This window comes from Molothrus ater, chromosome 1 (genome assembly GCF_012460135.2).
Source record: "Molothrus ater isolate BHLD 08-10-18 breed brown headed cowbird chromosome 1, BPBGC_Mater_1.1, whole genome shotgun sequence".
Classification (NCBI taxonomy): Eukaryota; Metazoa; Chordata; class Aves; order Passeriformes; family Icteridae; genus Molothrus; species Molothrus ater.
In genome coordinates, this window is record NC_050478.2 from 67,648,257 (window position 1) to 67,676,094 (window position 27,838).

Here is a 27,838-nt window from a genome sequence, read left to right on the forward strand (position 1 = left end):
AGTTATGTCAGCTACGAAGGCTCCTGGAATGAGATGGTTTGGGGATGTGCTGCACTTGGAATATAATTTGTGTTACTTCTCATGGGGCTTCAAAGCAAGGAACAGTTTTTCCTCTGTGAATATAAAATATGTGTAAACATGACTGATACTTCATATTTAAAATGTGCTCTTTGAACTTGTTTCCCTCATCATCCTTTTCCCCCCTTAAAGTATGGAGAGATCTGAGAATCATGACAAAAATGAGAAAAAATAGTCTTTCATCATGAATTTATTGAGAAGCATGAAGAGCACATAGCCTAAGTACAGAATGATTCACGCATCACTTAAAAGACATTACAGAACAAAAAATTCCAGGTAGACTCCAGAAGACTAGGATGATACGAATCCAGTGACATGACATCGATCACTGGAAAAAAGGCATGTTCATCCCATTTTCTTTTGTTCTGTAGTTATAACAAAAGCTGTGCTAGTGGAATCTCCAGACAGGCTCCAGAGAAGATTTAAGATGTTCAGTTCTGTAATTGCATAATATGTGATATATGTGAAAGTCATCTTCTAGCCTGTGTGAGAAATGGATACCTCCATAACTTACTGCAAAAAGTGTTTAGGCTCTCGCCTGTTCTACCTCATGCTATTTTCATCCTAAGATGAGTGTTGGTATTGGATACTTTCTTTTTACAGCTGTATATATTAGAAGAAAAAAGTAGGCTACAGTGTGCGTTTAGAGATAAAATTACCACTAGACGATCTAGTAGCTTCTTGAAAATAGCAAATTTATAAAGGGGAACAGCATGAGAATCACCATGTGAGGATTATTTTCTTCAGAATCATTGTAGCATGCAAGCAGCCTACTTGACTTGAATAGTTTTGGTAGTCTGTAGCTTTCATGAAATCGGTTTGTTGCTAATAATAGTCTAAATAATTTTTCACTGTAAAATCGGCACAAGCGACAATGACGTGATCTTGATTAGTCAGCTTTGCTGAAATAGTGTAATCTCCCTGTATGAGAAAAATGCAAAGCAAGAGATTAGCCCATCATACTATATAACTGCTTAAGTTTCTGACTCCTCTTTTTAGAAACAGAACAATTCTTTTCCCATCAAGTTTCTCCAAAACCTTCCTGCTCCAAATGTTTCAGAGGTGGTAAAGGATGTGCCCATATTTTTTGCCAAAATACTCTCCTCAGGGATATCAATGCTGACAGCACAAACTGAAAATTAAACAGTGCAAGTGGAATGAAATGTTTTGCTGCATTAAAAAATCCCTTCAAATCTGTAAGTTCTCATGATTCTTATAAACAAGCACAATATGGCCTGAGCTGTTTAGTAACTGGAAAAAGAGGTGGTCAGTTCTCTGGCACTTCTCTTACATGGATCTTGTTGTTCAGTGTTAGTGATATGAATTTTTATAACAGAGTGCTCAGGGGGGAGTGTGTGTATAGATGACTCAATCTATAATGAATTCCTATATAATAAAACAAGAAGTAGTCTGATTTCCAATTGTGTAGTTGAAAGCATGAACTCAGGCTTTGAGGAGAACTTATATCATTACCAAAACAAAAAAATCTGAACCTTAAAGAAGCCATGGCTATCTTGTATAGGTCAAGATGGCTCTCTCCAGCCACTTGGAAAAGCACTGTACAGGGAGGTGACCAAGGTGGCTTTAACAGATTTGGAAGAAGAGGTGAACTAGATTTATTCACTGCATATTGCTGGCACTGCAGTAATTATTTCTGGGGTTTTTTGTTGGAGCACAGAGGGGAGCAAAATGTAGAGTAGGAGAGGTTGGCAGCAGTGACCTCCTTGCTTTGAACCACAGAATGCTCTTGCCCTGTTTAGAGCCTTTCTGGTTGTGGAGTAGGAGGCATGGCTGAAATGAGTCAAGCTTCTTGGCATTTGCCTTTTACAATGAGATTTTTAAAGCAATACCTGGGTTTGTGTCCTCATAGAGAGGTTCAAGTTAAGAGTAAAATCTAAATTTAGAGAGAGGCCCAATGGCAACATGCTCCTGAGAATAGAGCCTGGTTGTAATTCCTGTGTGGAGTGTGCAAACACCCCTCAGGCTTCTTGGATAAGGCTGTTCTTTGCAATGAGCAGAAGATGGTTGCTGTATGGAATAATTCCTTTTTGTGGTGTTATTTGCCTGATTGATTAACAAAAGAGGCTTCCTATTCCTTTTCTCACAAGTATATTAACTCTCTAAAAGCTTATAGTTTAAATCACGGAAAAGACTTCATAATAACTACTTTCCATTGCTTATTAGTGGTTAGATTTCTTTTTTCTCCTTCAGAATAATTTTTGCTTGTGGTGAAAAATGTTATTAAAAGAGACTTGTGATCAGTCTTGGAGTTTCTGCCTCCAGAAACTAGCTGAAAATTCAGCTAATTTGCCCAGAACTGGAGTTTTACTGGTCTGTGTGCATGTTTCTATGGCTTCTCCTTGGTTTAAAAACCTATTCTTCAGTTTTTCTTGAGGCTTTACTACGTAAGTATGTTAGTGAAGCTGCTCCTGGAGCAGGATGATGATTGATGTGAGCTCAGGCACTCCTGTGTGAGACATCAAAAGGCCTTGCTCAACACAGCCTCTGTAGGTATAGCCTTTAGGGAAGCAGGCTGGTTAGGGCGGGATAACAGCCTGCATAACGGGGGTCCAGCTCCTCCTGTGAAAGCTTTGGGAAAATGAAGGTCCTGGTTGCTGCTATCACCAAAGGAAGATTGAGACATATGAGATGGTAGCACTTAAGGAGGCTTGATCTTCCCAGAAGCCAGCTACCCTTGTTATCACCTCTGCAGGTCTTGGCAAGCTCAGTTCTTTGGGACTCATGTCTTTGTTCTGTATCCCTGTTCTGATCCTGTTTTCTTTTCCTGCCTGGAGCAATCCAATACTGAGCAGATCCCAGACCTCATCTTTGAGCCTCTGACATATATTTTATGTCTGCTGCTGAAGAATTGAGAGCTCATGCTGTGCTTCTCCAAGTAAATCTAAGGGGTATTTGACTGACCACCTGAACTCTATGCTTTTTCAGTGGTGACTGTGATCCTTTCTTTGCTACATTCTCAACAAGATGCCTTGATAATCAAAGACTTTGCCTTCTACCCTTCAATCCAGTCTCTTCATTGTATGTCTCTAAAAAATCCTTTGTTATATACTGATCAAATATATCTTCATGCTGTGCCCAGTTAAGAGACTGTTACATTCAGCATTTGAATCTATCTTTTTTTGCAGTGTGATTTGGTTGAGCTTCTAGGAGACTTAGCTGTGTGTGGAGTGAAAAGCATCTGTAATGGATGACCAGGAAATTCAGAGCAGTGTCTAGAGTACTGCCAGTTTTCTCACCTTCCTAAGAAATCATTTTCTTATTTTAAGGCTCCATAAATTCAGAGAAAGTATTCTTGGCCTAATAACTTGTACCTTCAGTTGCCACCTAGAAGACCTTGGTCTCTCTGCCTGACACCATGTATGTACAGTGGAATACTTTAAATTGCAGTAGTTATCTAAAATGCCTTTATAGCCAGAGAGGATGAATGAGCTTCTCTAAATTGTTCAGTTCACTAAAGGCTGAACAAAATTGCAGCCTTGGTCTCTTGGGAGTCCCCTGGAACAACTTCTTTTCTTGCTATTTTAAGAGTAAGAGAGGGGGAGCCTACTAAAGAACTCTATGGCTGTCTGACTTAGTGCTGGTGCAGACACCTGCTATTCTGAAAAAAACCTTTGTTGCTGGATAGTAGTGCCCCTGTAACTCTTTATAAGCAAAGTCACTTAATTTCATATTGAAGAGGATTATTCATATAAAGCACTGTCAGATCCAGTGTGCCAGCTGGGGAAGCCTGGAATGTGCTAGAGTGATTGCTGGTAGTCCTCTGACCATACCTCATCTGGGAAGCCCTTCTGCTTGGGAACTCAGCTGCAACCAACTTACCTGAGGGATTTCTTTGATTCCCAGTGTGACTGGCCCCTCATAATAGAGATGTTCTGGAAAGCAACAATGGTGATGGATGGTTAGACATGCAGCACAGGAAGGAAAAAGCTGAGCATAGATCCTTTTTTGGTAATGGCATTTCAAAGCCTCCAGTGACAAGTATTATGGAACTGCAAAATGCTCCATACCCTATCCTGCAACAGCCCCCTCGGGGGAAATATCAGGATGTCTACTGCCTTATGGGGAAAGCAAGGCAGAGCTTGGGCTCAAGGAGCATCTGTGGCCTATGTGAATGGAAAAGGTGGCACATCTTTGCACAACCAGGTGGGAGTATCTATGTCATCACCCATCCTGAAAATGAAAGGGGAGGGGGGGACTGCCAGACTCAAGTCCTTTAGTGTGGTGGTGTTCACAGGGGTCTCAGGAAGAGGGAAGAGATGAGGATCTGACTCCATGTTTCAGAAGGCTTGATTTATTATTTTATGATATATATTATATTAAAACTATAATAAAATACTAGAAGAATGGATTTCATCAGAAGGCTAGCAAGCAAGAAGAAGAATGATAACAAAAGCTTGTGTCTGACCAAGAGTCCGAGACAGCTGGAATGTGATTGGCTATTAATTAGAAACAACTACATGAGACTAATCAAAGATGCAGCTGTTGCATTCCACAGCAGCAGATAATAATTGTTTACATTTTGTTCCTGAGGCCTCTCAGCTTCTCAGGAGAAAAAGTCCTAAGGAAAGGATTTTTCATAAAACATGTCTGTGACACTTTAGCATGAATTATTAAATACCTGCAGCTGCAGCAGTCGAATTGTACTGTTTTGGTAACTTTTAGAAAAACCAATCTGAGCTAAGTATTTGTGTAGGTGTGGACTCTTGACTGCTTGCTGAACATGACTTTAAAGTAATAAGAACATGTCTGTCTCTCTGCTGAGGGAGCGTTCAGCAAGAAGTTACGTGAGGTATTAAAGCCATCACAACTGTGTTGGTGACTGGAATAGAGCCTCGTACGAGGAATGCCTGCTCTTGGCTGTTGAAGAAAGGGCAACTTTGGCATTAATGGAGAGAATTAGCAAGCTGTTCTGCAGTTCCTCCTACTTCTTCATAGCTTACTGGGCCAAACTGTGCAGACTTGACTGAAAATAAAACTTGTAGATGTTTCAGTATTTCAGAATTTCTTGCACAACTAGCCCCACACAAGTCATGGAAAAGTCTAAGAACTGTTTAAGGATTCTTTTTTGTAGGTGTCATGAAATATTCCTTACTTTGACAGTGACAGAGGAGTGTTTCATCATGTTTATATGAGTATGTGCTGGCATTTTGATGCTTGTCACTTCTAGAGAGCTTTAGTCTAGTCTCACTGTTGGCTTAAACTGTTTCTTGTGAAAGGCTGCATAAAAGCTCTGTAACATCTTTAGATTGTATGGTCCATCTCACCATGCATGGACTTGGAAAACAGTCCACAAAAGTTTTTCCCACAAATGACGAGAAATGTTAGTCTTGTAACAAAATTATATGAAACAATCATGACAATAAGATAAACTAGGAAAAGGATAAACCTGAGATATCACCAGTGTTCTACACCTTTGCATTAGTGAGAAGTTTGTTTCATGTAATGCCCTGATGATCCTGGGACGTGGAGAAGATGCAAAACAACTCAGTGTTGCCCTGAAAAACCTAATCCCAAAACAGAGAACAGAATAAGTATGTCTTGGTTTGTCAATCTCACACTGATCAACTATGCTACAGCAATTGTACTGCACTCAGTCCCCTCTGCATCCCTGGCTAATTCGTGTGGACAGCAAGAAGTCTTGTTGTTTTCAGAGAGCCGTCACCATCACCACTCACTTCTGTGCACGAAGCCAGAGCCCAGGAGTCTGACACATCTCCACTGCAGTGAGCAGTGACTCAAAAATTTTAAAAATACAGTACAGCCCACCTCTTGGTTCACAGCTTTAATAGACTCTAAATGAGAATTAAAGGCACTGAAGACTGCATAATGATGAGTGACTACCCTGGGAGCTGTGTGTGTCAATGTGATCTAAGGCATATTGGGAGCTGCCCCCTCAGGGTGGTGTGGGCCATGCAGTGCTGGGACTCATGCTTTGCGTGTCCTTTTGTTCAGTAGAGAGCCTTGCAGGACTGCCTTTTCTTCAGCCAACTCACAGCCTAGCAAATCTTGGGTGACAGAAGAGGAGGGTGGAGAGGAAACTGGGCTGTGAACAATCACCCAAAGCCCTTCTGCATGGGGACATGGAAGCTTCTCTTGGATCACATGGCTTGTTAGGATCTCATCTAGGCTCTCAGAAAGCCATCCAGAATCTAAAAACATAGATGCAGCATTCAGGATCTGCAAAGCCTGTATTTTAAAATGAAGTAGGTGTCATCAGGCCATAAATTTGCTTCTGAAATGATGGCAATGCTAATCTCTCATCTAGTGTAGGTAGAAGCTATTTTTCCCCATACACTTCACTGTGATAAAGTAACTAGATGAATGCAGTCTCAGGGCTCTGCCTCAGCCCACTCTGAGAAGTTTTCCTTGATTGCTCTGATATGTTGTAGCGATGCCTTTGCTCTGTTATCAAAGAAATCACTGTCATGAGCTGTATTATCTTTTAGCTCTTTTTAACCAGAGGTCTTGCAGTGGTTCAGCTGAATCGTATGGAGGTACTGGAGAAAGTCCAGTGAAAGGCCACTGATATAATTAAGGGACTAGAACATCTCTCCAATGAGGAGGCTGAAGGAGCTGGGAATGTTCAGCCTAGAGAACATTAGGGGACAGCACATCAATGTTTACAAATACCTGCAGTGGGGTTGTAAAAGAGGATGGAGCCAGGCTGTCTCTACTGGTGCCTAGTGGCAGGGCAAAGAGGCAGTGGGCACAAACTAAAACACAGGAGGCTTCACCTGAACATCAGGAAAGACTTTTTTTACTGTGAGGGTGAGTGAGCACTGGCAGAGGTTGCCCAGAGAGGTTGTAGCACATCCATCCTTAGATATATCTAAGAACCTTACCCTGGACATGGTCCTGGGCAACTGGCTGTCAGATGGCCCTGTTTGAACTATGTGGAACTGGATTAGATGACCTTCAAATGACTTTCCAACCTCAACAATTCTGTGATTCTGTAACCAGTCCTTTAGAAAACTCCTGTAACCTTCCTTGCTTCAGTGGGGAGGGGGAAACTATGCTGCTTTGAAAGTATGTCCTTAAAGGAAAGCAAGGGCAGCTTTCATTTTCAGCTAGTTGAGACCTGTCAGGAAATACTATGGATTCCTAAATCTGCTGAATTTTATCATTCATATTCACTTTGACCATGGAAACCTCCTCAGTGGATCAGGCTATTCAAAGACCATTCAGTGTTCCAGTTGCATGGGGATTTCTACTATAATTCCTGAAGTGTAAACATCCTCCATGGCTTGAAGGACTGCAGTTTATCACAGCATCCTTATTATGCATTTTTTCTCCACATATTCATACATTTTTACATTCCTCCATTCAAAGAGGATGAACACATCTGCTGCAGTAAGTATAACTGTCACAAACACTGAGCCTATCTTATTGAAAGAATTCTATGGTCTTCCTAGAGAAAAGCCCAAGTATGGTTGCAAAAAATGCTCACACATTTGGAAGAGCATAAACCATGAGTGCGTTTTTCCAATTAAATAATCCCCTTTTTCTTTTTTTGTCTGCTGGTAACTTATGGTACCTGTCAAGGATGCTGTCATCAGTGATTTGCTTTCAGCCCTTTTTCTTATAGATTTATCTGAAAGTGATTTCTGTAGAACTGCCTAGAAAATATTTCTATTGTACCACTGAATCAAGGTGATACTACTGTATTTTTATACCAGCTTTTCACTCTTGTTTCTACCAAAAGGGACTTAGTCCTTTTTATTGCTAGTGAGCATGCCTTTAATAGTTTCCAGTCTGAGGCAGAGCTTTCAAATGTCTAAGTAAGAACTTCCTGAGGATTACTTCAAATTACTAGTTATCATTTGTCATGAAGATGCCTCTCCTTCCTGACTAAACACCTATAATGAAATTCTCACTCCTCTTTCTCAAATCTTCCCTTCACTGAAAATCTTTATGCATTCTCACACTCTTATACTATATAAAGGCCCTGTACATCTGCACCCACCTCTTCCTTTTTCTATGTTTTAAATATTTTTAGAACTTCAATGCTCCATGTTGGAGTTCTTCTAGGACACAATCTTGCACTGATGCAACTGACACAAGCTTCTGTGGGTGCTATGGATGTAGCAATGATGTGAATAACTGCCAGCTATAGATGTCTAGTTGAGTGGGAAAAAACATATGTAAATACATGGCCAGGTGAGAAAGATTCACTCTCTTACTGGTGAGGAAAAGGTGAGGTGAAGGGGCTAAGCAAGATGGCATTGTGTGTCAGCCCAAAAACCTAGCTTTGTGGTATAGCTGCTTTCTCAGAAACAGCTACCAACATTCTTAATGTGATAGCCAGTCTTTTAATTCATGTTATGTTCCCTACTTTTATTCACAAATGCTGTTTTAGAAACTTGCTCACTGTAACACCTGCTGAAAGGGACAATAATGTAAAAGACTGGAGGTCTGAAGCAAGGTGAGGGTTTCTCTGTGGTCTGGGGTGTGTGCATAAGGAATTGTGCAGGTGCTCTGATGGTGCCTATGTCAGCTGAGCCCAAAAGAAAATTTGCAGAGGAGGCAGCTATCTTTTTGTCAGGTGGCCTTGCTTAAGCCTGCAAGCTGTAGTTGGCACATTGCTTAATATTAGCCTGGTAGATCTTCCACTCTGATTTTAGTGATTGCATTGGGAAATGTGTTAAATCTTACATAACTGTTTTCTTTGGAGGAAATGGGGAACAACCAGCACATTCTACTAAAAAAGAGGAAGGCCTGAGTTCACGTTATGCCACAAAGAATTTAGCAATTGTGTTGCTATTGTTCCTAAATAGATAATGGCAAATTTCCTTGCAAACTTTGAGCTAACAACTTCACAACAGACACATAGCTCAAAGAAAAAGATCTTGGAATCCTATTCATGAGCCTGAGTGAGCACTGCCAGACATGACCTTTGGTTAACAAAAATAGTAAATACTATATGATTATGATGAACATGAAATCTCCAGCTATTTTAAGTCTTTCCAGCACAGAGAGTATTTCTAGTCATGAAAAAACTGTAGCATTATAGGAGAGCAAATATAAATAAAGAAAAAAAGTAAACTTCCCTCAAATAACTAAGACTTTGCCACATCCGGCTCTTAAAACTCTCTTTTTCTTGTAACTTCTGCTCTGCTTTTCCCCACAAGTAAGTGGATCAACAAAACCTGTAGAAGGATGATGTTCTGTCTAATTTTGGGAGAGGGAGGGGCAGGCAATTTTTAGCCTCCTTATGAAAGGCAAGCAAGTTCTGTGTGAAACTACATTTAAACTCAGGTCAGGTCTGGCCAGATGTTGGAAATGTTGCCCATACAACAGGGAAAAAGGGGCTCTCCATGAAAAGCTTCAGTTGAAAGGGCTCTCTGCTCTCCTGGGTCTTAGTAGTCTGCATACTTGGCCATTCACAAGTTGTCCTTCCAGCACAGGCATTAGGTCAGATTTACAGCTGTACTAATATGGTAAATTTTGCCTGAACTGCCTTAAATTTGTCTTCAGCTCAATTCTCTGTCCTAAAATATGGGGTAGATTCAACTGTTAACTAATAAAGAAATACCCCATTTTCAGTTTGAACCTGAGAAAGTTCACTTTCCCACTGTGACTTAATTACTAAATAAAAACAGCTACTGGATGAGAGGGTGTATATTAAAAAGTGCACGGCAGACATCTTTGCATTGGAGTAGGGGTACTTCTAAATGAAGATATATAGTATTATTCAAACAACCAACTATGTGTTTATGTCATAATGTACTTCAATGAACAGAAACAATCGCCTATCAGTTTAAGATTAAGAGACTTGGAAACCCCAGGAGGTTTTGGCTTTCTAGCTTAATGAGTGAATAGCAGTTTGTGCTCAGCTCAGGACTGACTCTACTTCTCCTTAATGTATTCACTAAAGGATGTTATTAAGTACTTCATCAGAATAAGATAGTTTTTCAGTAGGTCTGTGGGTGGGTTTTCTCCTCTTGTAATTCAATACACAATTGAAGAAACTTCTGAATTTAATTTTTTTGTCTATCTGGCTTACATGATTTACATAATTGGTTGCTCATGCAGCATTTCTCTATTATTCTTTGTGATAGTTTTGTGCAGTGTGAAATGTCTTAGTAATTTTCCAGGAACTGTCTTCACAGTAGTGCTGTGCATGGTCTTTAAACTCATGGCCCTTGCGCATGAGTTATCGCAGTGTTATCAGCTTGAAGATGTCAGTGACTCAAGGAAAGCAGAGCTTCTGTAACTATCTGGTGCTCTGACAATTCAAACTGCTCTGTGTCTCCACTTGGTTTTTTATAAAATCAGCCTAAATAGATGATCATGATGTGAGGGGGATTTAAAAATTAATGGATACATGCCTACTGCAGTCCAGAAGCATGACCACAGCTCTTCCAGACATGGCACAGCTAACTTGGCACTACCTAGCCTGGGTCGTGGCAGGAGGGGCCTTTAGGTGCCCAGGCTCGCCTGGGCCCAAAGATGCCTGGGGGGTTGGTTTCTGGGGGCAAGCAATAGCACTCTAAACCAACTAGAGCAAGTCTTTCCCAGCTGGCAGTGTGACTGGCATGAGCTGAATTCGTCTGACTCCTGCACAGGCACATGTTGAACTGAAAGATGCAAACCACAGATGGTAGCAAATAGTATCTTAATCCAAATATCCTTATTCAAGCATATTTCCTCATAAAGTGATTTAAGAATTGCCTTTAAGGACAGGAGGAGTGACTTGCTTAATAGTGAAGAACATGTTCAGAAATAGTTGTTTATTTGCTCAGCCATTTCTTTTACAGAGCTAGCCTTTATTTTTGTCATACTTCTTGCTCACATGACAAGCACGTGCCTCTAAATAGGGCTTATGAACCTCCCTGCTGGTGGATGGGGGTCACATAACCACAGTTACTTTTAATGGCCTTAAATTCCCATGGGTGTGCAATATTCTGTGATTAAAAGTAAAGCAAGCAAACAGGTTGGGGGGAAAAGCAGGCCCTTAAATTAAAATGTCTTTGTCCTACTGCGTTCCTGTCACCATTAACATGCTGGTGAAGTAAACAGAACATTACAATGTATTAGTGCAGTCAACAGCACAGCAGGCACATCCTGCTTGGAGTATTCAGTAGCCATCAAACACTGAGAGTGCCACCTAAATTACCTCCTTTCTTCTTTCCACAGAAAATAAGCTTAGAATGACCCGGCCCACAAAGCGTCTCTGTGTAGGTTAGGACAGTCTTTCCATTTACGATCATGTCCAGCTTGATGTAGAGCTCCTCGATGCTGTGTCCTATACACAAAGAGAGCGAGACCTCAGGGAAAGTGCAAGGATTAACTTTATTTTAAAAACTATTCTATTTTTTCCTCCCTGCTGTTTGAGCCATTAGACATTTTCTCTTCACGGGGGCCTCCTGATACATAGAAATCTGTGCTTCAGGAAGAGGTCTCTAGGCCCTTCAAGGTATATGACAGGGGACATAATAGCAGTTCTCTTGAGTGTTAAATAAACTAGGCTCATGACCATTTTCTGACTCTGAGGTCAAGTGGTGTAGCAAATCTCCTGTCCTTACATCTAAACTTTTCTTGTGTTCTTAGCAGAGGGATCGTATCCAATGGGCCCCTGGGAACAACGTGTGACCTCAAACTGCTGCCTGGGAAAACAGTAACTGGCCTGAGCCAAACCTGTGCCAGGGACCAGCACAGCAGCTTGGCAGTTCTAGGAGGTTGCCTCCTTGTACCTGGCTTGCTGACGCAGGCAAAGCCAATGAGGCTACTGGATTTAGATGGAGGTCCTGTGCTCTGACTTATTTGCAAATGTCTGTAGTGTGATTTTTTTCAGGCTTGTTTACCTTTTCAGCCCCCTGAAAACTGATGCTCCCTGGACAAATAGCCCGCATGTCTGACAGGAAGGGAGACGTTTTGCATGCAAGAAAGCATTCTCAGGTGCTAAAAGACACTTGGCACACAAATTTATTTTCAACACCAAGAGCATACAGCAGCTCTTTCATATTTATGCTCTGGTAGTACAGGATCTAGATGAGCTTGGGGCTCAGGTCGGCTAGATGTGGCTTTCCCGTGAAAAAATCACAAAGCAAGCAATGGCTAATATTAAAGTGTGCACCCAGTTTTTACCTTTTATGGCTAATCAGTCAAGTGCTGAAGGATGTAATTTCAGCTAGTGCAGGTGGCAAACTGATGGTGTGACTGCTGCCTCAGGCCAGCACTTTCCCAGAACACTTCTCTGTACACCCAGGAGGGACAGAGGGGTATCCCCACGTTGCTCTGTGGGAGTCCATTCAGACCCCTACCTGCAAGGGTCACAGCCTTGGAAATTTGGTGAGGTACTGACATAAGAATGTGTGTGAGAGGCAGCAAGACTCTCCCCAGAAGACTTAGCTATGAAGAGAATGAGCTCTAGAGCAGCCCCCCCTTGGCTCTCCATGTGTACAAATGAAGAGCAGGAGCGGAATAGGGGCTGAAAGCTGATATGACTTCTTTAGGGTGACAGATGTAGTCTGAGGCCAAGCTGATAACAGAACTGACATTTTTGTAACCCTGCACGGGTTTTGAAATTTCTAAGAAATGAAGCCGATTCATATTTTATAGGAGATAGTCAGCCTTGCTTACTTCTTAATACCATCACTCACACATGAATTACCTATGTACAGCATGAGAAAATAGCAATTCACTTACCTAGGACTGTTGCAGCTCTGATGTTAAAGGTGTGGGTTGCAATATCAGGACAATGGTCAATGCTGAGAGCAAAATCTTGCTGGGGATCTGTTTGAAGATGCAAAGTAGGGGGTTACAAGTCATATCTTTTATGAGATACTTTATTGAGACTGTATGTATAATATATAAAATATAGAAATGTTATAAAAAACAAATTACATATTTCTTACAAGTTCTCCAAGAAGTGCTTAGAGCTCCCATACCCTGCATTCAATAGCTACTTGAGTCCTTCCTGCCCCTTGAGTCTAAAGTGCACTCAGGTGCTCACCTGTGTGAGGTTAGAATCTATTGTGTGGGAAAATTAACCAAGCTCAAAGAAGGAAAGTTCCCCACAATGGTGGATAGCCAATACTTATTCAATGATGAAATCTCAGCACAACTGCTTTTCCCAGACTCTGCACATTGCCATTCGTTCCTCAGCACTGAGGAGCAATTGGTTATGAAGATGTTTATTAATTAATTTGCTTCACAAGATGGCTTGGTGAAGCTGATTTGGAAACTGAATTCTGCAGTGGGATGAAAAGTCCAAAACTGAAAATGAAATTGTGTTAACTGAGATACTGCAGCACTTTTTTTTTCTGGGTCCATCATCCTGTGATATTTCTAAGCCAGAAAATATTCTACATTTCCCCTTTTCTGTGAGATTTCAGCAGAGCTGTGGGACCAAAGGAAGCCCTTTGACTGATAATTATCATGAACGTGATTCTTTCCAATTCCTGCAGTATCCCTTTCTCTGCAAAAAGCTCTAAAACTCTTGTAAAAGCATAATTGTTTTCCTACTACTTCCACCCTCTTCCTTGCTAGCCTCCATGAGACTTGATGCTGTGCCTGAAGGCTTGCTGACATGTCACTCTCTGGTGACAGGCAGCAGCAACCACTGACAGCTCAGCTGCCACAACCAATAGAATGTGCAATTGTTTTCCAAAGCTGTGGGAGGAGGGGAAAGATTTGGCCAATTTGGAAAAATACCTTGAGCCTCAAACTTGCTTTAGGCATAGTTTTGTCCCTCATTATGGCTTTCCAGCCAGCCTGTTCATCCAATGTAGTTCTCTGTAGAAAAAAGAGAAGCAACTGTGGCATGTACAGAAGCAGCCATAGGCTCCTTGGTTTACTCAGATCTGGTAGTGATAAATATAGACTTGGGAACTGAGTTCTCTTTTTAAGTTATTGTTGCTTGAACTAATCTTCTCACTGAGTTGAAAATAACAGGTTGGGAGAATTTTCCTTAGATGCTGTGGTGAAACTTGAGTCACAAGTGTCCTCTGTGAGGCTGAGCCAGCATCCCTACAGTCTAACCCTGTTTTAGCAGCAGTGCCCCACAGCTATAGCAGCTGGCAATCAGCAAGCCTGTGTGACCAAAACCTGATTGCTTGGAGGAGATCACAGAATGAATGAAAGTGTTGAGAGGACCTGGAGGGCTCTAACTAAGCCAGGCTTTGTGAGCCCACAGACTATCAGTGTGAGCTAACAGCCGAGCCCTAAATTTGGGTAAGTTAAAATGACTGTTCAAAGGAGGGAGATAAAAAGAACTGATATTTCTAAAGCTCTGTGTCCTTGTGCTGGATTTTGTCCTCCACACCACTAAAGCAGTCTCTGCAGTTGCATAATCTGCTTGGGACAAAAAATTAGTGCCTGCAGTTGTTTATCAAGTGTGGCCACAGTCAGAGGGCTGTCTTTCCTCTTTTTTCTTATTCCTGTCAGTTCCAGCTTTGTTTTTGCAGCTTCAGAAGCTGTTGGAATCGGTTAGGAGAGCAGTTTCCTGCTCCAGCTGGAAAGCATGTCAAACTTCTCTTTTCTCCAGGGCCGTTACTCCTGCTTCCCCTCTGGTTTCTACCATCTTTCAGGGCTTGGCTTCCGCATTCCTCTGGACTTCTGCTAGAGCCCCTCTTGTTTCTGTTTTGTGTGTGGTGTGATGATAAGGTTCAGGAAGCAGCTGCTCAGATTCAGAGCAATTTGGGCATTGATGCCTACAAATAGTGCTGGTTGTTGAGTTACTAAAATTGTTGGGTCTGCAGTTTCAAGAGGGAGTTATGGTCTAACATGGCAGTAGAACATACATAATGTCCTTTCTTTCAAAGAGACTAGGCTGTACTTTAATGAACAAACTAAATTGTGGTGTTAGGGCTAGAATTTGAACTTTTAGTTTAAAATTTCTCAGCATTGAGTGGAAAGGGTATGTTCATGAAACCAAGATTTTTTTGAAAGCTTCTTACAATCACCCTGATCTCAGGGTAATTTTAGTTTGGATGTCTGCTTATTTCTATGGGTTGAGCTCCTTTGACAGATGATACATTTCATAGTGCATTGTAGCCATGGATGTCTTTTACTGCCCTGCTTGTGATGCAGCATAGGATCCTGGCATATCCAGGAGGTGCTGTTTGGTCCTCAAAGAACAGAGTGTGGAAGCGCTCACATGAGGAATTCCAGAAAAATTTGTGAATTGGAGCACTTGAATTCTTGAATTTTCTGTTGTTACTCTGTTGCTGACAAATGTAAAATTTTCCACTGCTAAAAGAACCCAAATTAATTTTCTGACCATCCCTGTGGAAATTCCTGCTTAGAATTAGCAATCCAATTTTGCAATCTTAGATACTGTGGCATATATGGGGACCTCCTGCTGAAATCAATTGAAAGAATGGCTGTGTTGCTAAAGCTATGGTGCCAGGGAGTCTGGATTCCCAAACAAATAGGGAGAAACGTTGCTACTATAACAAAATTTATGAAACTTCTGGGTTTTAGCTGCATGACAAGTGGAGGAATCTGTAAATTCAGCTGGGCTTTATGCACTAAGGGATTGTGCCATCCCCCTCTTTCCTTAAATCGTGAGGAGTGCCTCCTGTGGCCAAGGCAACTCAAGGCAATTGCCGTTTTTGTTTTTCATCTCAGATGTACAACTGTGAGTCACTGTGTGTCTCCTATGGAGGTTTAATACTTATTCTTCTGTGTTTGCTTCAATCTGAAGTGAGCTGGTTAGACTGAAAAAAATACATGTTATGTCTTTCACATGTGCAGAGCAATAACATTTACTGTTAGATCTCTAAAATACGTGGGGCTGCCCTTCAGCCTTTCGCTTCCCTGCAACATTTCATGGTGCACAGTACTGTATGTTCCCAGACTTCCCTCCACCTACTCCCTTCAATCTGCTCTCTCTCCCATAATTAAAGCTAGAAACTCTTTAACTGGTTGCAGAATTTTGCTTTTCCAGTTCAGCTTTGATAAATCACCAACACTCATAATGTTGTTGGAAATTTTGCAAACATATTGAGGTTTATCAGTGAAAATCTGCTTACTGAGGGGGAAAAGGACATTTTTTGTGTATCTAGTGAGAAGGACTTAGGCTGCAACATATTTACAGCTAGCATGAAAAGTGTCTGGAAGGAGAATTTTGACTCAAGTTTCTCTCTAGGCAATACTAAATTTTGGGCAACTGCTCTGGGAATGAGAAAGCCTTTGGCTTTGTGAACCATCCATGCACTCCAAGATTTTCCAGACCTGTTATTTGAACCTGATGCTGTGCCTGAGGCTGAGCTCCCAACTGTATCTAGCACTGAATGTCCAGCTTTTGCTGAAGACTGACTTCTGTAGTACAATCCTGCTTTGTGAGAGGTGAATTTGGGATGTACCTGGCATCTTGCTACTAAACACCCCTGACATGGCTTAGTGCCAGCTGAGCCCGTGCATCCCATCACCTATTTCACCCTTACCCAAGTACCCTGGTGAAGATTTGTTCCTATATTGATTTGGGATGAGGTTTTCCACATGCGCTGGCACCACAGTGCAAGATTTCAGCCTGACTTACTATTTGAGGGGCTCACAGTGATGGGTTTGGCTGGGTTTCTCTTAGGAGACTGAGCAGGTGTGTGTAGTACAGCCTAGAAGCTCAGATGAGTTCCTGAACTTTTCTTTCTAGAGCTTTTCCCCCCTGCTTGTGTTCTTGGTAGAAGGTTCATAGGTAGATTAGCTCAGACATATTTACAGCAGTGTAACCTCAGTGGCAAGGACAACAGGTGGGAAGTGCCTTTTGTGCCCTGGTTACTGCAGTTGTGGGGCCAGTGGCTCCTGCCCCTGCTGAACATGGGTGTGCACAAAGGCACAGGGCTGTGAGCTGGGGCTGCCTTTACAGCCTCCTGGGAGGGGATCTCCAGAGCACAGGATGAAGTGGACAGCTGGGAATGATAATATGCTAACCCACTGTGGCAATGTCCCTCAGACCCTGTGCTGCTACATTACTAACTGGGCATTACAGAAACTGCATGGCCAGATGGGAAGCACCTGTTCTAGGAATTTTGCTGTGCTGGTGTACAACAGCCTCTGTCTTTTATTCTTCTCTCCCTTCCCCCCTCTTCCCCCTTCCCCCCCAATATTTTTTACTATCCTGTACTGATTTTCCTCTCTTCTGAATCTGCTCTAAAATCACATTGTTTCCATATGAGCATGAAGATCAGTCATATGAGTGAATAGCAGCAGCAAGCAGAGGAGCTTTGCTTGTAAAAGTCCACATCTGTAAGCCCTGGAGGGGTAAGAAGACCCTCCAAACTGGTTAGCTTTGGGTGTTTCAAAATAATACTTTTAGGAGCAGATAAGCAACAGAATGGAACGAAATAGCACAACTGCACTTGGTGAGGGTCAGGTAAGGACAAGCTGGTGCTAGAGGAGATGGAAATTAGCACAAGGAAGAAACATTTAGCAATTACCCAATACTCCTTACCTTCAAAGCTCCTAATAAAATTAAATCATTAGTCTTTACAACATTCAAGATGATGAAAGGAGAGGGAAAGAATGAGGAACTGTTTGGGATTTCAGACTTTATGTATTCGTTCAACAATTTCCCTTTAATGTCTATTTAAATAAATTAACCTGAATGCTCAAGGTTATATTTGACACTGGAATCTACTTATGGGCTACTGAGGAAGAAGCATCAGGTGAATTAGCAGCTCTCTGGTTATGCATCTGCATTTCCCTGAGCACCTTCCGTTTAATGAACTTCCATTTAGGCCTGCCTTCACTGCATGCCACTGCCACCTCCAGATGTGACTGGGAAGGGCAGAGTGACCCTCTCTTCAGAGCAAAGCAGAATAAATTGTGAGACTCACACTGGCTGTATCTACTTTATCATCAGAATACTTCATCCTAAGACATTTGACTTAGCCATGACCAGCTCCAGGCTCTTGCCTAACTCAGACTCGAACTCTGGCCTAGTTCAGTTCAGTCTCTCTGGCCTCATTTGCAGAAGTCACTGTATGTTTCATCACCTGAACTTTTCTGGCTCGCTTAGGCAACATAGAGGAGAAGGAATAGAGAAGATTACAGTTTGTGTATCCTTAATGTCCTGGGGTTACAGACTGTGGGAGTTCCCCTTTGCAGACCGTACTATCAACTTGTGGTTTCTGAGGTTGCTTAAACCCAAACCTCCAAAGCTTTTGGAGATGTCCAATGGAGTGAATAACTCTGCTTCCTCTCTGATAAAACCTACATGGCTGTAGAGGGAAGCCTGAAGATTTGGTTTCAGTATAATCTATAAACTAAAAAAGCCCAGGACACTAGCAAAAGCAACTTAAAATGTAACTTAAAAAAAAAGAAAAAAGGTTTATACAAGTTAAATAATTTCCAGTCCTCTCCCAAGAATACTGAACACTGGTAATGCATAGAGCATTTATATATTTCTTGGTTAGATTGAGGATTTCAGTGCCTCACAAAGTCAGTTTAAATAAAAGACAAAGATTTTGTCTTTTGATATTTCAAATAAAACTCATTGGGAAGTATAAATGATGTCCAAATGTACAAATATTAAGAAACAGTAACTTAGAAGGCTTCTCCAAATGTCAGGTGGAGAGGAGAGGAAGAGATTTTCTGGCAGCAGGCTGATGCGATGAGGTGGAGGGAAGCCCCTGTGAAGACAGAAGATATGAGGGGCTCTCTGCCTGTGCAGGGCTGTGTTTGGGGATGGGGGTGTCACTGGCATGCATCAAGCAGCCTTGTCAAAGACATGCCCTGAGTTTCCCTGCCTTTTCCTGCCTGAACCACCTTTCCTGAGAGCAAGCTTGTTAGAGCTGTTGGCTGAGGCTTGAGGGGAGGCTCAGTATCTGAAGGCTCTTTCCTTGCTTTTGCCAGAGGTGGTATTTGGGAAAGGGGAGTTTCTGTGCTTTGTGTGGTATGACAAAGCTTTATCCAAGCTTGTTTAAGAGGACAAAACTGAAAGATGCAGGCTTTGAGAGATAGCACATATAGATCTGTACTTGATAATCCTGATTTGTCCTAGTTAGCTTGAGAGAGAAAGGCAGGCAGGGCAGGCTTCAACTACAGCAGTGTAACAAGAAAATACTTCACTAATCTGGGCCCAGCAGGGACTGTATTAGAGAGAGAAAGTCTTTGTTCTTCTGTTGGTAAGAAAACACCATGCACTGGATGAATAAAATGCTTACAGTAACTGCCTGTGTTCCTAATCAGAGCTGTCTCTTCCCTCTTCAATGTGTTGGCTTTTTTTTTAATAATTTTTTCTTAGTGCCCTACTTGAGACTGAGGTCTCTGGACATCAGTGCTTGCCAGAATGACTGGGGATTCACAACAGACTTTCAGAGTTGTGTCAGAAATAGAACCAAACGTTGCTGGAAACTGCCCTGCTGTCAGACACATGCCATGCTCTGGGAGAGCAGCTACACCGCTGATTATACAGAACAGTAATCAGCAGCACATAAATGGGCTAAAAGTTCCCATTTTCCCATGATGGGTTTAAATCCACTACAGGAGCATGGCAGTAAGCTACAGTTGGAATGGCACGCTCCCTCTGCTGAGGAAACTAGCTGGGCTCCCACCTGCCTGATCACTGCTGGATCATTTGACAGGAGCCATCCATCTTCAGGTGAAGAGGAAACTGAAACATTGAAATAATTTGTGGTAGTTTTAAAAATGCTAGCTTTTGGCAACTAGAAGCTCTCCTGAGCCTAAAAGCAGCATCTGGAACAGACCAAAGAGTTTTGATTTGGTATGTGGTGAATCTGTAAAGGGCATTTGGCATCTTGTCCCTGGTGGCCACTGTTTCTCCCTAGTTTTAGGTTGCCTCCTTAAAGTTGGTTCAGTGACACCAACACACAATAATGCTGATGTAGTTTTTTCATTTTGAGGTGTTAATTTTTCTTAGAATACTTTGGATGTTTTTCCCAATGGATATTAAATTGCTGTGAGCATCTGATCTCCTGCCTCTATTTTCTTTGCTAAACTGTAAGCATAGTAGGGTCCAGATATATTTTGAGGCCTTGATGACAGCTTTCAATGAGATGATGTGGCAATGTCAAGAAAGCATAGCAATGCTTTATTGTTTGGAGGCTTACAAAGAAAGCTTTGCATAGGAGCACTCATCATCAGCTGTGGTTTGTTTTTGCTCCTGACTTTATGCAGCCTTTTGATAATTTCTGCTTTATGTAATAGAGGAGCTAATCTCAAATTTTACCAAATTGTTAAAATGGCTGTGACTCACCTGTTCAGTGTATTAGAGTGCTCCCTCCATAGGCTCAGATTCAGTATCCAATAGCAAATGACAATATTTCCTTACCCACAGCGTTTCTTGACTGCAATGTAATATACCATTTTTTAGGTATGTCTCTCCTATATTTTTCCAAAGGATAGAACATAATTGTCTATGGCTTGCCTTCTGAACTGTTACCACCTATTCTTACATTTACCTGAGTGACTCAGTGGCTACAGCAACCAAAGACCTGGCAAAAGTGAGTAGGTGAAAAACATGCCAACCAGTTTAGATTTATCAGCTGGAGATAAGCAGGAGAGGCTGTCTGTGCTTAACATAAACAACCCTCTTGCAGTCCATGGTGCAGGACCTTAATTGATTTGGTGAAGAATTTGGCTCTGTGAGGAAACCAGAGAACTAAATTAGATGGGAGAATTTAAATCCTGGTGGGAGAAGTTCAGCTGAGGTTAATTCTCTCCACTACTAGTCTCACTGAAAGCATTAATATTGATTTTACTGAAAGATTTAAAGTCTAGGTACTGAATCTAATGTTTTTGCCAGAGTACCTTGGAGGTATGAAATTGTCTCCTGCTCCTCAATGTCATTTACATTTTAAAATTTACTAAGTACTCTCCTCACCTGAAAGAAGGGTAAAATGATGTTCAGAATCACCTCAAGAGTTCACATAGAAAAAAGAAAGTTTAAATCCTCTAATGAGATGTGGAGAATGAAATAGATGGGATAGTTTTAATTCATGGAGGGACAAAAATTTTAAAAAAAGATTTGCATGCACACTCATAACTATGCTACCTTGATTCTGATGATAGTTTCAGTTTGTTAGGATCTGGTGCCAGAAATATACATGTACACATCTGGTCTTCCCCTTGGAATAAGTAAGTTATACCAGATGAATTCAACAGCAAAGCTATGACAGTAAGATGGCTTGGAGAGAGTAAACACACAAAAAATTGTTTTCAAGTGGAATTCTTAAGTTCTTTGATTGTTTGCCCATTAGCAATCTATGCAACAAAAAATCAGAGGGGAGTTGGTGTCGTGTGGCTTTAAATAATTTAGAAGCAGAAGCAATTGCTGGAGACTGTTTGAGGGAAATAAATAAATAAGTCCAAGAGAAGCATCTGGCTCAATCTGTCTGCCAAAAGTCCAAAGAATAATGGAAAAAGAACCTCTTTTTACCAAGTGTCTGGAAGAATTTTTGCCCTGAAGCGTCATGAGTGAGAACTTTTTGCAGACCTTACTTTCCCAGCTGAAGCTATCAGATTACTTACATCCTTTAAGTAAATAATATAAGTGTGTAGTCAGGGAGGGAAAAGGACTAGTTAGACTGGTTGACATAGAGAACAGAAGGCGATATACTGTAAAATTAGTGCCAATTTAACAGTACTGTTTACAAGTTGGTATTGCTGAATGAGCAGGTGTATTTTTAAAAATACACCTGATGTTACAGTTGTATTTTTAAAAAAGGAACAAGTGGAATATAAGAAAAATAGTATCTTTGGTCTCTCAGTATGAAGGAGAAAGTATAATGAGTGTGTGAGGGGACCCTAGTAAGCCTGAAACTCTTCAGGAAGGACTGACAAATCATCAGGAAACTGTGAGCTAATTGATCTCTGTCTCCACTTGTTTTATTTTAAGCACTGAAAAGTTCCCTCAATACAGAGTTTACCAGGAGCATGTCTGTAATGTACTGTCTGACCAGAGTGGGTTCTACATCCTGTTGAGTTCGAAGGGGCCATTTTAACAGAGATCCAAATCTGAGCTCACACACTTAAAGAAAAGCCATACAAATGAGAGTTCCTCTATCTACGAATACAATTTAATGCAAGTGTGTACTGAAGTGGGCAGTGCTACTCTCTCCTATTGTGCCACTGGAGGCCAGAGAAAAGGTTTATATAAATGACACTGCTTCAAGTGTGACATAGAACTGTGCAAGCATACATGGAGCTCATTGGACATAAGTTCAGCATGACCTTCCTCTGTTTTGGAAGAGGCATTGTCATGTAAAAATAATTTCCTAGATGACCAGCTTGCCCTGGCTCTTTGTCTAGCAGAAGACATGAATTATAGCAAATGTTTACCCACATCCCTATATAAGTTTTATTATTTTAAAATGTGTAGATATACAGATATAAATCTTATGAAGGGTGCAGCCAATTTCATATTTAATTCAGAAGGTTGAAAGGAATACTGATTGTTTGCTCCTTCTCCTGAAACTTTAATGGCTATTAACCTTGCTTCAGATGTAAAACAGAAGAAAAAGAAAACAAAATCAGATATGAATTGGGAAAAAATGTTTGTCTATATTTAAAAATCTCATGTGGTCTAAGCAGTGTTTTATATAGTCTTGGGAATATTTCTGAAGATGTCATCTTTGAATATTACTGCTTTGGCTCTTCTGAGGAGCTCCCTGAAATTCCCTGTTATTTATTCCAGTGCACAGAAAACAGAGTCCTTAATGGTTGGGTATGTCCATACCCTTTTTTAGAACCTTGTGTCTTATCTGCACTGTAAAGAAACCTACAGTTTTAGGCAGTGGGCAGCTCTAAGATCTCCCAGGTCCTAATCTAAATAATTTAATTAAATAATTAGCAAGCTTGCTGGTCGAAACAAAAGTAGGCATTCTGAAGCACTAAAGTGTTAATACAGGCCCACCTAACATTTCAAGAAAGAGCTGTAAAAATAGTTGGAAAATATTATTTGTATGTCTGCAGGAGCAATCACCTGCTTTCCCTTATGAAGGGGGTCCCATTTGAGCATTACATATTAAGAATGTTTTCATGGCTAATTAAGACAATTAGGCTTTACATGAATGATCTAGAAGCAGGTGCGGGTAGATGTGTTAGGGAGTTATGTTCTGTTGTCTCTGACTGCATTGCACTTTGCACTTCCAAGTGGATGCTTATTACTCAAATAACACTGGAATCTGCCCAGGGCAATTTGTTACCATTGCCTACCTGCCCTTCCCTTCCCAGACAATTGCCTTTTATAATGTAGCTAGAAAGATCAAAAGCATTATTACAGTGAAATTAAAAGGGGTAGAAATTGGCCATTTATGTAGCAGGTTCTTTTCATGTCTGTGCATAGACTTGCCAATTACTGTTCTCTTTTCTCAGTCAGAGATGTTAACCTGTGCTGCTTTTATCTCAGGATCTCTGCCCAGGTTTCTAAAGTGATTTGTGGTCATTTGAGATCTTCCTTCATTTTTGTCACTTGTTCCTGGGAGGAAGAGTGGCCCTAATAGGAAATGTCTTGCTATTTATAGGCTGTCTCAGTGTTATGTCTCCTGTGGTTACCTAGAGGAGGCAGCACACAGTCTATTTACTCTACTTTTAGACCACCTGCCCCTCAGCTTGATTTTCTTACCACAGACTTGCTGCTGAGATTTTTTTGTCTGATTTCTTCTTTACGGTTGCATTATACGGATCACTAGTATCTTGTCTAGCCCCTTCTTTTGATGCATGACTTGGAGTCCTGGTTACAGAACATTTAGTCTGATGTGGCTGAGTGGGAATGGGGATGCTTTCTATAGCATCCAGAGCATGGGCTGAGGCTGGGGGCCTGATGCATGTCTGCTATAGGAGCAAGATGCATCATGCTATAGGAGCAAGATGCAGCTAGAACAATTGCTTGTGACCAGCAATTGCAACTTACTCCTGGGTACAGGAGATGGCTTCACTTTCTCAGTTATCCATCTAAATTTCTCTGTTGCATTAATCACAGTTATATTAGCCCATATTTTTGAATTTAGTCAGATTTTTACTGCATTATAGGAGAGGATCTGATAAACAGCAAAGCAAAAATGGGTACTTGGCTCCTCTTTAAATGCTCAAACTGAATTCTAATAATTTGTTGAGAGAGGACATTATGCTCTAGAAACAAATTGTGAAGTACTTGATAAAAAAATCTTTTAACATCTTTATATTTTACTTGATTCAATCCTAATTCCCTGATAGCATCCTAGAGTCTATAGTAACAACATTAGAGGTGAAATCCTCATCCTCTTGTAGCCAACAGGCAATCCTTTACCCAAGATTTCGTACTTGTTACTTCACTGTGTCTCCTGTTATCCCCCAAATGGGACATCCTCTGATACCTTCGGTGGAGCAGGAAATACCAAAGGGATTTCTCAGACTGGAGGGACATATGGGGCAGTATTCCCCTGAAATAGCTAGAGTGTGGGAAGTTGCCTAATATCAACTCTGTGGTTGCTGCCATTACAAATTTGTAATGGGAAGGTTTGATGGGAAAGGGTCTTGTCAAACACCAACAAGTCTGTGTCCTCCTGGGTGAGAACAATTGGCAGGACACATGGAAAATGGAGTTATGTTCTGTCCATCTGGTTATGGCTTACAGTGAAACGAAGTAGGGAGAAAGCTCCCCTTCTCCTGAAAGGGTGATCAGCACCTTGCGCACCACTGTGAGCTTGCCAGTGAGCTCAGTAAGGACAGGGTCTTCTCTGAAGCAGATGTGGGCTAGTGTACTTGGATTGATCCTCCTGACCTGTAGATTGTGGGGCTTGACCCCAAGCACCTTAAATTCTTCTTTATGCAAAGTGCTGGATTATGAACTGCATCAGCAGCAATCAGATGGTGTATCCTGGGCTGATGCTGCACATGTGATAGCCTCTGGAAAAAGGCAAGGCAGGACCTTGTGATGGCAGTTGTGAGTTGCCTCAACTTTAATCTGACAGAGCAGTAAGGGAGAATAGAACCTGACTTCAAACAACGAATCTTATTTAATTCTTGCATTGTTTCCACATCTATGTAATCTTTTCATCTCCCATAGCTGTACGCAGGAGAACAGAAGACCACTCTAAGTGGTGGGACCTGACCTTTATGATCTCGGGCTTGTGCTTCTCAAGCTGTGAATTCCCCCTGAATGAATGTACCTCTTATCTTTCTGTTCATGGCAAACCAAAGGAAGTGACAAATGACTCTAAACAAATGCATATTGTTAGCTAGGCCAGTGATGTGCACAGTAAGAAGCAACATTGAACTGGCACATGCCAGCAGACAAATTCATCATACTTTGAATTCACTCAGAGTGTAGCCTATGCCTCTGTGTCAAGGCATCTCATGCTGACTGAGACCTGTTGAGGGAACAGAACTCACTTGCGCAATAGATTTTTACTAATATGAAGGCAACACCAAAGTCTGTATTCAATATCTAATTAAATATTTTCTTAATGCATTACACCCATTTATAGAACGTGAAGCCTGACTTTAGTCCCCTGGGAGCAGGCCAGTAAAGAATAGCATTACAAATATTTATTTACTTCTCTTGTCCTTCACTGGCTTTATTTTAATGGGTGTGCAAAAACGCATGAAAGCTACAGGCGAGGAAAAGCCCCCGGGAAAACCCTTTGTAACTGGATGAATTGGAAAAACAAACTCTAGGGTGCTCATTTGCCATGAATCGCTTTTCAAATCACGTGCGGAAAATGAATGAGGCGTCTGTGAATCTAATTCCCTTTGTCCCAGTTGTAAAGCAGATCAGCACAATAGGCGAGGCACACGGCCAGCAAAGCAAGAGGTGAAAAGCAGGCACCATTCAGTGAATTCATTTTCAGTCAATTCCAGTGTCGCTTGCTCCTTTTCTTCTCTACAGATTTAAAGAACAAACAAAACCCTGTGATCCCTGGGAAATGCCTCTGGTAAGGGCTGCTGCTGAAGTCTCACTAAGCACAGTGGCAATGGCAGAGAACATGAATCCTTCCCACTGTCACACTGGGTCCCTTGTCATTCCTAGTGGGAGGACAGAAAGCACATCACCACAGCCTCATCGCACATTAGGAAAGCAGCAGATCAGTGCATTGAAGAGCCTGTTTCATCCCAAGGGTAAAAAAGATAAAGACCTAGGGTCTTCCTATATATTTTTTAACCTAACTTCAAGATAAAGATCTTAGTCATCTCTTTCATGCTAAACTGGGTTTTTCACAGCGGTTTATTATTCTGAATTAAGTTACATTATTTCCTCTTTATTATCGTCCAAATACAGTTGGGTTTGTTTGTGTGTGAACCAAAACCAGCTGTACTTGAAACATGAAAAATATTTTAGATCTGAAACCCAGTGGAAGTTTGAGAGTGTAACCCTTCCATTCACTGCCTGGCTTTATAAGCATCTCTCACTGCATATAGGAACAACTCTGCTGAGCAGCTGAAAGGAAAATGGAAATGTAAAAAAATCTCACCGCAGCTTTTGTAATATATTTCCAGGTTGTCCTCTTTGCAGACTGTGTGCGTAGGCCACTGTGTGCTGGCATTGATGTAAAGCAGGACTAAGATGAAAAGAAGAGCATTTGATGTCTTCATGGTGGTGGTGGTAGTTTGCAGGATCACTTCTGTCTCTTGCTAACACTCTGGAGGGAGGTGTTCCTTCGTTTCTCCAAGGGACACGGGACTTACAACATTCGTGCCTGCAAAAGGGTTAAGTGAGCCAGTGCAGCCTCAGCTTCCCACAATGCGGTATAAATAAGAGGCTAATCAGAATTGGAGGGTGTTATTTCCGTGTACTTCGACTTCTGCTTTCTGCTTGGTGTTCAACTAATGACAAATGAGCTAATCACACCTACTCACTGCCCAGCATAGTCCTGCCTTGGTGCCTGCTGGAACAATGCAGCAATGTGTTTATTTCTGCTCTTGCTGCCAGTTTCTTCTCTTGAAGTCAAAGCATTTGGGACAAAACTTCAAACAGGCTTATTTTGCAGCCTTCTGGCTGAAAAAAAGTTGCAATCCAAATTGCCCCATCTTAATCACACAAAGTCAGCCCAAATTTTGGAAGATGAACAGTTTGGTCTCTATGTTTTTCCTAGTAACAAATCTGTCGTCTGGAGAGAAGGGAGGTGTGTCTGATAAAGCTGACACCACATAAGCAAGACTTGAAACTTTTGGGAATGAATTCTTTCTGCTTGACTATGCTAAATCCTTCATTTACATTGATTTTGTTCAGTGGTTTTTTGGGAATATACAATTTAGCAGTGTACCCAGTCGGATAAACCTAAACTTAATTTTTTTCCTCCTCTCTGTCTGGTTACTTAATGGCCCTCTAGTGAAAATGTACATTTGTTATTTGCACTAGCTCTTTTAAAGCTGTGCTTTATGCAGAAATTAGTGGCTGGTGCAGATGGCAGGGAAGGAGTAAGGGAAGGAGGGAGAATTCCTTCATCTCCAGTAAAATTCCCTGATTCAGTTTTAAGATCCAGGGCTGGAATAGAATTTCAAACTGCAGTTGCCAGAAAGGTCTTTTTCTGGACAGAGCACCAACTGGAAAAATGCTACAAGCTGAATTCAACCCTAAAGCAAATGTCTGCAATAGTCTTCTGAGCTCAAGACAAGGAGAAATTGGCTCTGTAGTATAACAGAGTTGGGTAAAAGATCGCTTTGGCCATTTCAGTCTTTCTTGCTCTGAAGGCTGTAAGTATCATTTGCTCTGCCACTAAGTAAAGCTGAACAGGGGAAAACTTACGTTGTTTAGTAAACAGGAAAGCACCTAACAAGATAATTATGAAATAATGCTAAATGGTAGGGGTATTCTTCAGGCAAAATTCTGGCCTCAATGAAGGTAATAAAAGTA

At 41.4% G+C, this 27,838-nt stretch overlaps 1 protein-coding gene across 1 annotated transcript; it reads right to left on the minus strand.

The window, feature by feature from the left end:
* Positions 1–250: 250 nt before the first annotated feature.
* On the minus strand, positions 251–26,803 carry LY86 (lymphocyte antigen 86). The gene is made up of 5 exons (XM_036406418.1): positions 26,457–26,803; positions 12,748–12,834; positions 11,216–11,344; positions 3,919–3,971; positions 251–999 (listed from the first exon to the last, which is right to left on the minus strand). The coding sequence occupies exons 1-5, from the start codon at positions 26,575–26,577 to the stop codon at positions 904–906; spliced, it is 486 nt and encodes a 161-aa protein (XP_036262311.1). The 5' UTR covers positions 26,578–26,803; the 3' UTR covers positions 251–903.
* Positions 26,804–27,838: the final 1,035 nt, after the last annotated feature.

Bases quoted from the DNA above. Each gene is read 5' to 3' on its own strand.
- LY86 (XM_036406418.1), bottom strand. From the start codon at position 26,577: ATGAAGACATCAAATGCTCTTCTTTTCATCTTAGTCCTGCTTTACATC. The intron at 12,835-26,456 runs GTGAGATTTTTT...ATCTTCAAACAG, and splicing joins AATATATTACAAAAGCTGCG to ATCCCCAGCAAGATTTTGCT. The intron at 11,345-12,747 runs GTAAGTGAATTG...CTTTGTGTATAG, and splicing joins CAGAGCTGCAACAGTCCTAG to GACACAGCATCGAGGAGCTC.